The sequence below is a fragment of the Lipotes vexillifer genome, unplaced genomic scaffold, assembly GCF_000442215.2.
Source record: "Lipotes vexillifer unplaced genomic scaffold, Lipotes_vexillifer_v1.1 scaffold340, whole genome shotgun sequence".
Classification (NCBI taxonomy): domain Eukaryota; kingdom Metazoa; phylum Chordata; class Mammalia; order Artiodactyla; family Lipotidae; genus Lipotes; species Lipotes vexillifer.
Window position 1 is genome coordinate 1,039,642 of NW_006793646.1, and position 12,170 is coordinate 1,051,811.

At 39.6% G+C, this 12,170-nt stretch overlaps 1 protein-coding gene across 1 annotated transcript in view; it reads right to left on the minus strand.

The window, feature by feature from the left end:
* Positions 1–256: 256 nt before the first annotated feature.
* Positions 257–12,170, minus strand: part of CYYR1 (cysteine and tyrosine rich 1) — a 112,463-nt gene continuing 100,549 nt past the window's right edge. The window contains 1 exon segment of the mRNA XM_007466503.1: positions 257–381. Coding sequence (XP_007466565.1) covers positions 257–381 — 125 coding nt within the window.

A 12,170-nucleotide genomic window follows, 5' to 3' on the forward strand; every position in this document is an offset into this window, starting at 1 on the left:
CTGAGTGTGCTTATGTTGATCAGTAGAACTCTTCAAATGTGGTCCCATTGAACCCAACATAATACCCCATATGGGATCAGCTCTGAGTAGGGTAGAAACCCTGAATCTCTTCTCTTAGCCTGGACATTCCACTTGACATATTGTCTAACCCAAAAATGTATTCCTTAGGGCAATCCTTTCCTGTCTGTTTCTGAGTAGAGACATTTTATTCCAGGCAAGATCTCTGATTGGCACATATTCTGTTCTGGGAGAAGGATTACTTCCTTGAATTTCCAGGATATGGAGGGGGTGGAGAACGCTGTGCTGGGGTCGGGGAGTACGGAGGGGGCAAGTCTGCACAGTGTTCCATCTCATGGTCGTAACTGTAGGGGGGTGGTGCCACTGGAAAAGAAAAGGAGAAGGGCATCAGGCATTTAGCAATAATTGAGTGCCCACTATATTTGAGCCACTAGGCTGGGTACTTTGGGGGAGGACATAAGTTTTGCTTTCAATAATCATAGTTTTATCAGGCTGGCGACACACATGTACGGAAGGGCAAGTGCTATAAAAAGTGGTGCCGTTGGCCAAAGTATTTAGAATTGGTGGCTTAGGGCAAGTTTCTTGGAAAGATGATATAGAAGTGGCAGATAGAGAAGGGGCTAAAGGATGATTCAATTTGAGCAAAAGCACCAAAGCAAGAGAGAACTTCTGTTCAAAGCAAAAGATACATGGAGGAGAGAAACGGTTAAAGATGTTGAGGAATATGATTGTATCACCATCATGGTGGGATTTTACAAAATTCTAATTTAAATGGATAACTAATAAGAACCTGCTATATAAAATAAATAAATAAAATAAAATTTTAAAAAATTCTAATTGAATTTTTAAAAAAATTTCATACAATTTTATGGACTTCCCTAGCAGTCCAGTGGTTAAGACTCCGTGCTTCCAATGCAGGGGGCATGGGTTCCACCCCTGGTCAGGGAACTAAGATCCTTCATGCTGTGTGGCACAGCCAAAAACCATTTTTTTCATATAATTTTTAAAGGTTACACTCCATTTACACTTATTACAAAATATTGGCTATATTCCCATGTTGTATAACATAGGGGTCGGGGAGTGGGGGGTACAGACTATTGGGTGTAAGATAGGCTACATGGACATTGCACTTTGAATATCACATAAGGAGTGTGTGATACGCAGGCATCAGAGATTTTTTGAATATGCTAGTGAATATGCTTTAGGAAGGTGACTCTTTCGGCAGTATGGATTCAGGTGGAGCAAAGAACAGGTGAGATGATGTAGTAGCATATGTGAGGGATGATAAAGGACTCATGGAAGTTAGGGGTGGGGATTATAGGAGCCCTTGAGCAGCTGAGTGCTTAAGTGATGACTGGGTAGGTGGAAAAGGGGTCGAGGATAAGAAGGTGTTGAGGTATTGGGTACCTGGTACTGGGCTCCTGTAACTTGGAGGGTCATGGAGCCATTACAGAAATAAGAAAAAAAAAAAAAAAAAGGAGGACAAACAGGTTTAGAAATGGGGATGGAGAATTTCGTTTTCTAAATCTTATTAGAAAAAGTGTCTATAATTTTTTATTGTACTATTATATGACAGTGTGTTTTAAAATCACATTTAATACATTTGTTATGACTGTATATAGACATCTATTTTGTAGTGCTCTCCACCCCGTCTCCAGGGTTGGAAGAGAGGTACTCCTTGAGCACTCCATGTCTTTAAGAACCAAATCACTCCACAACATCTGAGCAACCTCTCAGCAACCCCTCTGATGATTTTCCAGTAATTGATTTGTCATCAAGATCCTGATTCTAGTTGGAAATTGACATGTCTTAATTGCTTACTGTGAATGTAGCCTAAACCACAAGACTAGTGTTATAATAATGCAAATAAACAGCCAAGCTTTTACTTCTAGAATGGAAGAAAAGAACAAGCAACATTTCAACAAACTTATTTCTAAAACGTCTTCTAAATTGTACTCTTACAATAAGATTATGACGGTATTCTGATCAATATGCATGTATAAACATAGGGCTTCACCCTATATGCAAACACAAAGTTTCTTCTGAATCTCTTTATTTAAAAAAATTTTTTTAAATTAATTTGCATTGGAGTATAGTTGATTTACAGTGCTGTGTTGGTTTCTGCTGTACAGCAAAGTGAATCAGTTATACATATACCCACTCTCTTTTAGATTCTTTTCCCATCTGTATCTCTTTAACTTGGCTCTCTCTACCAGGAGCTTGATGATTTAAACCATTTATTGATCTGCCTGTACTTAGGGATGTGAAGAAGCAGAATTGAGGCACCTGACACAAGAGAAAGATGGAGACACAGAACTGGGTGGGATGTCCTCTGAGGGATGCTCTGGTGAGCAAAGGCTTTGCAAGTCTCTCGTGGGCTGAGCAAGCCAAGGGCTCAGAGCAGAGGACACAGATCTGTGGAGAAGGCAGCTTCTCCACGGCTGCTTTAGACCTGGGGAGGCTGGCCTATTCCAAGCTTTGTTTTCTACAACAAAATGGAATAACTCCTGCCAGAGTCTAAACACACATTCCCTCTGCATTACGCCTACTCCCTTGCTTCGTTATATCCAACAGGACTGAGACAAAGAGATTTATAATAAACTTTATCCAAGGCAAGAAATGCAGCCTCCATGTAAAACAGGAAGTTACAGCTGGATTCCCATTGAACTGTTTCTTATAAGCATGTGGGTTCTAAGCTGTTTTTATGATGAAGCTTTTCCTTGCCTCCCACTTGAGAAGCACACACCAGATGATTCTACAGATTGACTTTGCATCCTTCTCTGTCATGAAGCTGTGGTGTGTCTTTATGCTTCAGTAGCAAAGCATTTATATTTTTCCATCTGCATATAAACTGCTGGACGACATTTCAGGGAGATTCCCTATGGTTTATACAGCTGCATGTTGAGCATGAAAATCTAAGATATGAAACAGTGTTCTTTCATTCATATGGCCTTTGTATTTTGATAAGGTGATAATATAATGCTGAAGAGTGGTATGTGGAGGACTATATCCATCATGAAATAAACACGGCACATCTTTTATAGTACCAGCTGCAGGAAGACACTTTGAAATTATAATGGTGTAACTGTGGACTGTGCTATCTTTCTTTCTTACAGATAAAAATGTTTCACTAGGAAGTAAACTTTTCAGGGTATCAATTTTAGAATTCTTGATTAACCCTAAGAGGTTTTGTTCTCTCTTAAAGGTCAAATCATCTTTAAAAGATACATGGATGCAGCTGGAGATATGGTGCTTTTGAAATTCTTTCATAACCAATAATTCTAATTCTCTGACTTAAGTAGGGCAAATATGTCATTTATCATGTATGTCAATGTAGTTGTGTAGAATTTTGCAAAATTTAGGGATGCTATGAAATTCATAGGAGGAAGTTAATGTTTTTTTACCCACTCAGGATAACATCTCTAAAACAAATATAAAGGGAAGGTGCATGGTGTTATAAAAATTGTACAACATTATTTTAGAAAATGTGGAAACAGAGGAAAATCATCCGTAATTCTGTCACCACAGTTTAACAAACAATATCTTTATATACTCCCTTCTAGTCACTTGTATTTTTATATCCTTGTAGTTATGTAAAATAGTCTATGCTTTTTCACTCTGTATTGTAACAGTCTTCTTCATTCTGCTACATATTCTTCATGAACTCTATTGTTAACAGCTGTACATTATTCCACTTACCATTCACTTATTTTGAGATTAGCAATTTTTTATTATTATAAATAGTGGAGTGACAAATGTCTTTCTACATATAGACTTTTTATTACTTTGATTTAGTTTTTTAGAATAAAATTCCAGGAATCAACTAGCTGGCTATCATTTAATATTTTGGTAATTTAATAGTGAGAAAATTTCACTATTAAAATATCCCTTAATTTTACATTTCTTTGACAGTTTTACGTCTTGTTTATTATTTGTAATTCATATTGTGTGATTTTTTTGGTTTGTTTTGGGCTGATAATTTACAAACTGGGATCTTAATTAGAATTAAGATACAATTAGGATAACAAGATATAAATATGTATACAAAGTTATTTATCTTTTCTATACCTTTCTAAAAATAACTTTGTCAAAATGATTAGCTATGGTATTTTTACCTTACTGACATCCTGAAGTTTAAAACTTGTATCTAAGAAAATATATGTGGGCTTTTCATCCTTTTTATCTCTTCTGTATTGTTTCCAAGTTTAAACATTTGTCTTTCAGATATCTGGTTCATAACCAATCTATTTTTGAGTTTTCCCATGTAAATTTATATATTTGGTGCTTCCTTACATCTGTTATTTTACATCAGAGTTTATTTTTTCTAAGTTTTAAATTTTGATTAAGCCAAAGTATTGAAGTGTTGCCTCTTAATCCTCACTTTTCACATTGTTTTGTTATCTCTCCTTTAGAGTTTGGGAAATTTTAATCACTTGTTCTGTTCCAATTACCAAGGCATATCTTTTTTTTTTTTTTTTTTTTTACCAGAAACACCTGATTTTAATTATTATTGATTTTCAATGATTTTACTATCTGATAGAACAGGTGAAATTCATGACTTATTTTTTAACACTTTTTTTTAAATTTATTTTTTCAGTTGAGATACAACTGACATAACATTGTGTAAGTTCAAGGGGTACAATATTGATTTGATACATTTATATATTGCAATATGATTACCACCTGTTAAATTAATTAAACAAGGAGGTTATTAGACTGAGGTGGCTCTAAATGCCATGGTGTCTACATAAGCAAACCAAAATCTAAGCTGCAGGTGCCTCAAAGTTATGAAATCAAAACGCTAAGGACAACCAGTCACAGCCAACTAGGCTTTAAGTTAAAGGAAATCAAATAATTTCCTTTTGTTGCTTTCATGCTTCCTCTGTATAAGGCAGGGCCCCCGTAACCACTCTGGGTTTGGTGCTGCCCCATTTTTGCTCAAATAAACTCTTCAAGATTTTAATATGCCTCAGTTTATCTTTTAACACATCTTAGCATTAGCTGACACTTTTATCATTCATGACTTATTTTAAAAGACAACTTCTACGAATGACCCAATTTCATTTCTTTTTATGGCTGGGTAATATTCCATTGTATATATGTACCACGTCTTCTTTATCCATTCATCTGTCGATGGCCATTTAGGTTGATTCCATGTCCTGGCTATTGTAAATAGTGCTGCAATGAACATTGGGGTGCATGTATCTTTTGGAATTACGGTTTTCTCAGGGTATATGCCCAGTAGTGGGATTGCTGGGTCATATGATAGTTCTATTTTTAGTTTTTTAAGGAACCTGGTGTGGATGAACCTAGAGTCTATCATACAGAGTGAAGTTAAGTCAGAAAGAGAAAAACAAATATCGTACACTAACGCATATATGTGGAATCTAGAGAAATGGTACAGACGAACTTATTTGCAGGGCAGGAATAGAGACATAGATGTAGAGAACAGACATGTGGACACGGGGAGGAAGGGGAGGGTGGGATGAATTGGGAGATTAGGTTTGACATAAATACACTGCCATGTGTAAAATAGATAGATAGTGGGAACCTGCTGTATAGCACAGGGAGCTCAGCTCGGTGCTCCGTGATGACCTAGATGGGGGGCATGGAGGGTGGAGGAGGGAGGTCCAAGAGGGAGGGGATGTGTGTATGCGTATGGCTGATTCAGTTCACTGTGCAGCAGAAACTAACACAACATTGTAAAGCAATTATACTCCAGAAAAAAAAAAAAAAAGACAACTTCTAACATTATTGCTAGCAGCAAACCTCGTCACCTTCCCCCAAACCCCACTACTCACAATTCACCAGAACCCCACTCAGAGCAGAGGCCCACAGAGCTCCTGGCAGGTCCTCCACTGCCTGCCCCTCACCACACAGCACAGCCCTGCCCGTCTCTTCCTCTACGATGGCCCGAGATGCACCTCCGGAAAGGGTGACATCATTAGAACCTAGCGTCCCCCTTCCTCTCAGATAACATCAGGACACGTCCTGTCACGTTTACATCCCTCTGTTAGCATGAGAAGGACAAGCTCCTAGAGCACCCTTCAGTGTAGATCTTTAGCTCTGGAAGGCTTTACACATCTAATCGAATTAATTTTCCCAACTTTCCCCACCCCCTTCACTGTGCTCAGTGGAACACAAAGTCTGTCATCAGAAAAGCCCTTTGTACCCTCACCCTCTTTTCATCCCTTTACATGTTACCCCAGGAATATAAGGAAGTTCTCCAATTGTGTCTGTTTTCTCAGAGAAGTAACGTCGGCTGAGAAATTATCTGCTGAGAGAGAGAAAGGCTGAGGGTTTTTTTCGAGCTTTGAGAAGAGAGAATACATGAGACAGTTATCTCAGGGAGTGAAAGGGAACATTTGCTTCACCTTTCTAATTTAATTAAAATCTGGTTTTCCATGAGAGGACAGCTTCCTCTGCAGCACTATTAAATCAGAGCTATCCTTTTTCTCCCACATCCTACATTTTATGGGACCAGGAGGTATGTAGGGTGTTCCCTGTGATTCAGCCTTTTTTTTTTTTTTTTTGCGGTACACGGGCCTCTCACTGCCGCGGCCCCTCCCGTTGCTGAGCACAGGCTCCGGACGCGCAGGCCCAGCAGCCATGGCCCACGGGCCCAGCTGCTCTGCGGCATGTGGGATCCTCCCGGACCGGGGCACGAACCCGTATCCCCTGCATCGGTAGGCAGACTCTCAACTACTGCGCCACCAGGGAAGCCCGATTCAGCCATTTTTAAACAACTAATTTCCCTCTTTAAAAACCTGAGCTTGAAGTCTGTAAGTCTGTTTCTGTTTTGTAAATAAGTTTATTTGTACCATTTCTTTTTAGATTCCACATATCAGCGATATCATGTGATATTTCTCTTTCTCTGACTTACTTCAATCAGTATGACAATCTCTAGGTCCATCCAAAAGAACTTATGGTTACCAGGGGGGAAGGGTGGGGGGGAAGGGATAGACAGGGAGTTTGGGATTGACATGCACACACTGCTATATTTAAAATAGATAACCAACAAGGACCTACTGTATAGCACAGGGAACTCTGCTCAGTATTATGTAACAACCTAAATGGGAAAAGAATTTGAAAAAGAATAGATACATGTATATGTATAACTGAATCACTTTGCTGTACACCTGAAACTAACATATTGTTAATCAACTATATTCCAATATAAAATTAAAAGTTAAAAAACAAAAACAAAAACCTGAGCTCTTTTGTAGCATATGCCATGAGATTCTGCTACTTTCTGCTCCTTCTTGTTATCCATAGCTGTGGTTCTCTCTACCCCAAAATCTCACTTATTGAAGTGCGGGTACGCGGGCCTCTCACTGTTGTGGCCTCTCCCGTTGCGGAGCACAGGCTCCAGACGCGCAGGCTCAGCAGCCATGGCTCACGGGCCCAGCTGCTCCGGAGCATGTGGGATCTTCCCAGACCGGGGCATGAACCCGTGTCCCCTGCATCGGCAGGCGGACTCTCAACCACTGCACCACCAGGGAATCCCTCACTTATTGAAGTTTTAGTATCAAGCCCATTACTCTTCTCTGCATCACGACTTCTGTTATCATTCTAGGTGATTTCAACATCCACTTGCTGAAATAAATTTGTAGCTCCAGGATAGAGCCACTCCTGCCTGGGTTGCCACATCAGCAAACTAAAGCTTAGGTAACTTTCACATCACTGAAAAGCTCCGCTTGATGAGAAACTCAGTATATCCAATGAACTAATCCCCAAACGCCAAGCCAACTCTGGGCTCTATACTTAACTTCCTGGTTCCTTCTCACCCCAAACAAGGCTGCCTCTGTGGCCCCAGCCAATCAGATAGTTTCTATTTTTCTCTTCTTCATTCTTTATTCTTCACCTTATAAAAGCTTCCTGCCTTCTGTCCATTTTACTGTTCTCCCCATGAAGACTTTTTGATTCATGAAGTTTGCATCACCTAAATTGTCTTCTTTAATCCGTTTTTAACACATGTAACCCTGCCTCTCAGTCCTTTGAGCCTTTTGCCTTCAAAAATCTTTTTCTCAACCTTACTGTAACCAATTATGGTACCATTTTGTAAATATGACCACCCACTTATCTTTCTAGAATATACATCCCAATACATCTTGGACCTCACCTGGATTTCTGATTTACTGATGGCATTAAAAAAATTAAACTGATGTCACCTCTTTCCTGTCTTCATGTCTTTCTTCATTCAGCTTAGATTTATGGTCCATCACAAAAATTATTCCTGTGCATCTATCATCAACTTTCTCATCTCTTTCTCTCCCCATTGCTTCACAAAGCTCCAGTCCAGCATTTTGGCTACCCCAGATCTGTATCTAGGAGCTTAATATGCTTAAAGCAAAATGCACAGTCATGTCATCTCATCTCACTTCAAATGCATGACCATATTCTTAAGTGTGGAGGCCCTTGGCATTGCTTGGAAATTGCGCATTAGGCATTTCACCACCCCTCCATTCTCTGAGATTACTGTTTCATGCTTTTTTCTTTCTCCTTAGCTACAAACACCTCCTCAAGCCACTTGCAGCCTCAGACTTGCTTCTTATTTCACTAAGAAAATAGATACAATCAGAAGAAACCATCCTCATATCACCAAATCCTTTGAGTGCATGAGTCTTTTCATGTTCAGTATATATACTAATGTGGTTGCCCTCAATTGTGAATTCAATGATGCAAATGGAGTTTGGATTCCTTTTTTTAAAAAGTAAATTTATTTATTTATTTACTTTTGGCTGTGTTGCGTCTCCATTGCTGCACGCGGGCTTTCTCTAGTTGTGGTGAGCGGGGGCTACTCTTCATTGTGCTGTGCGGGCTTCTCATTGCAGTGGCTTCTCTTGTTGCAGAGCACGGGCTCTAGGCGCGCAGGCTTCAGTAGTTGTGGCATGCAGCTTCAGTAGTTGTGGCATGCAGCTTCAGTAGTTGTGGCTCGTGGGCTGTAGAGCACAGGCTCGGTAATTGTGGTGCAAGGGCTTAATTTCTCCGTGCATGTGGGATCTTCCTGGCCCAGGGCTTGAACCCGTGTCCCCTGCATTGGCAGGGGGATTCTTAACTACTGCGCCACCAGGGAAGCCCCTTGGTTTCTTAATGAAATATTTCCAAGAGGTTTTAAAGAATACAAGCCAACTATTTTATAGAATGTTCCTCAGCTTGGGTTTGTCAGATAATTTCTCATGTTAAGATTCAGGCTATGAGCTTCCAGCCAGAACACTACACACGTGAAATTGTATGATCTTCAAAGTAACACCCAAAGGTGCAAGATGTACATCTGTCCCTCTTTGTTGATATTAATTTTTACTTCCTCGTCAAGATGTTGTCTGGTTTCTCCACTGTGTAGTTACTATTATTCTCCTGGTAACTAATGAGAAATCTGGAGGTAGACAGGTTGAGAGTATGCAAATATCCTATTCCTCAGCAATGTGTCCCCCAAATTTAGCATCAGTTGATGAATCTTGTTCTAAATTTTTCTTATGATGGTTTTAAATGATGATTTTTTTTACAGTTCCACAACTTCTTTCTACATGCATCTTTTGGCATTTTTCTGTTATCAAGAAACTCAGACCCTTCTTCATTGTTTATCTACCTATCTATCTGTCTATCTATCTAAATTCATCATCATCATCACCATCATCTACCTGTCTATTTGCCTATCTATCTTGTCTATCTATCATCTATCAATCAATCTATCATCTACCTACCTACCTACCTACCTACCTACCATTAGGGACTCAATAATGTACTTCATGGCATTTGATTTTTATATCTTTGCCAGGCCTTTTCTTCTGTTCTTTCTGTGTTATTTTCCTTCAGATGTGTGTCATCCAAACCCATTTTTAAAAAAAGAGTTAATAAAATCACTTTCTTTTGTTTATACTGAAGTTCTGGAAAGTAGGGGAAACGTAAGACTTGACAAATAATTCTTGTTTTCACACTGATGGTTTTAAACATAGTTGTCATTAAACAGGACACAGTTCATGCCACCCAACATGGCAGGAGTAAAAAACTATTTCAGATGGTCACTGTCCAACAATAGGTTGGGTGTGGCATATTACCTGTTCTTGGTAATCTACTCCCAGTGCAGAGTCATGTTCGCTGTAGGGTTCCCCACTGAGTGCTTTCACCAAGGGATGAGATAACCTTGACTAAATTATTTTCTACCCATTTATGTGGCCTTCAGGCTGTAGGACTATTCAATAACTTGAGTGATTATTCAATTAGCACAGGGTTAATTAATTAATGTGGCTAAAATTATTTTTTATTTCCATAGATGAAAGATTTTGAAAAGCAGTCAGTACTACTCTGTGTTATTTCCTGGTCCTTTAAGTAAAAGCTTAATTAGGGACTTTGAGAAGGAAATGAGAAATAATCAAGCAAATCATGTTTTTGACGACCTAGTCTTTTGCAGTGAAAATGTTTCCATCATAAGGTTTGTGATGTTTTTTGCATTATTCAGTTCCCAGAACAATGCATTTACTGAAAATGCAACATGGTGCTGTGATCTGCCAGTATAAATAATGCTACTAGGGCTTCCCTGGTGGCGCAGTGGTTGAGAGTCCACCTGCCAATGCAGGGGATGTGGGTTCGTGCCCCGGTCCGGGAAGATCCCACAGCCGCGGCTGGGCCCGTGAGCCATGGCCGCTGAGCCTGCGCGTCCGGAGTCTATGCTCCGCAACGGGAGAGGCCGCAACAGTGAGAGGCCCGCGTACCACAAAATAATAATAATAGTAATAATAATAATAATGCTACTAGAATAAAGTTTTTGAAAACCTGTTTACATGCATGAAATAGAAACCTCAGACCCCAGAAAACACATTAAAATATTTTGCATTTTCTAGTCTAGTTTTATTAAAAAATATTTTAAAAATTAATTTTAACTACACTTTTTGATCAAGAAAAGTGAATCTGGAGCGTTATGTACAGATTGCTTCTCCTCATCTTCTCTCCAATTAATGTCTCTGTCAGACTCTCCTTCTCTTGGGTTATGGATTGGCCAGGTGAAAATAGGGAGATCTGAAGAATAAAAAAATAACTCCCCCTATTTTTTCCTTATACCATAGTTTTAACATTGTTATACTAACCCTAACGATATTCTTAGTAAGTTGGAAAGATTCAAAATAGTGAATTGCTTTTTTTTTTTTTTGCGGTACGCGGGCCTCTCACTGCATCGGCAAGCGGAGTCTCAACCACTGCGCCACCAGGGATGCCCGTGAATTGCTTTTGTAGTGAGTAAAAGCTATACATTCCAGGGTGGAATTGAAGGTAAAATTTCTAGGCATTGATATAATTAAATCAGATTTTGTCATGATGTTCATTCGTTCAGCCATGTCTGCTGAGTGCCCGTTACATGCCAGTTCCAGTCTTGTATGCTTAGGATTGAGTGGCGAATAAAGTTGACAACAATCCCTGCCTCATGGAGCTAATGTTCCAGAAAGTGGGGATAGACAATAAATAATAAACTTACCCACTAGGTGAAAAATGTGGTATCTTAGAAGATTAAAAGAAGCACTCTGGACAAAAAGTAGAGTAAGGACTATTGGGGTGCTATGGGGGAAGGACACATTACAACCTTAAGTAGGGTGATCAGGGAAGGCCTCATTCAGAAAGTGACCTTTGACAAAGACTCGAATTAAGTGAGGGAGTCAGTGTTCTAGGCAAACCTAGATGGGAGTGTGCCCTGTATCTTCACAGCACAGCAAGGAAAAAGTATGAGTGGAGCCAGGTGGCAAGCGGGTGAGTAGAAGGAAGTAAGGTCAGAGAAATAAAAAAGAGGGGCCAATTCATGCATTGCCTTGCAGGCCTTGGTAAAGAATTTGTCTTTTACTTTGGATAAAATGAGAAACCACTGGCTTTAAGTCTTTCCCTGGGGGAAATGGGGAGCCACTGGAAAATTTTGAGCAGAGAAGTGATATGATTTGACATTTAATCATCTTAAATGTGTTCAGTTTGCTACTGTGTTTGGAAAAGACCCCTGGGAGGCACAAGTGCATGCTGGCAGAGCAGTTAGGATGTTTTCACAGGAATGAGTAGGAGAGCTGATGGTGGCTCCCACCAGAGAAGGAACAGTGGGAAGTAGTCAGATACTCTTATATTTTGAAGATGGAGCTGAGAAGTGTTCCTGTTAGATTGCATGTAGATGTCAGGGAAAG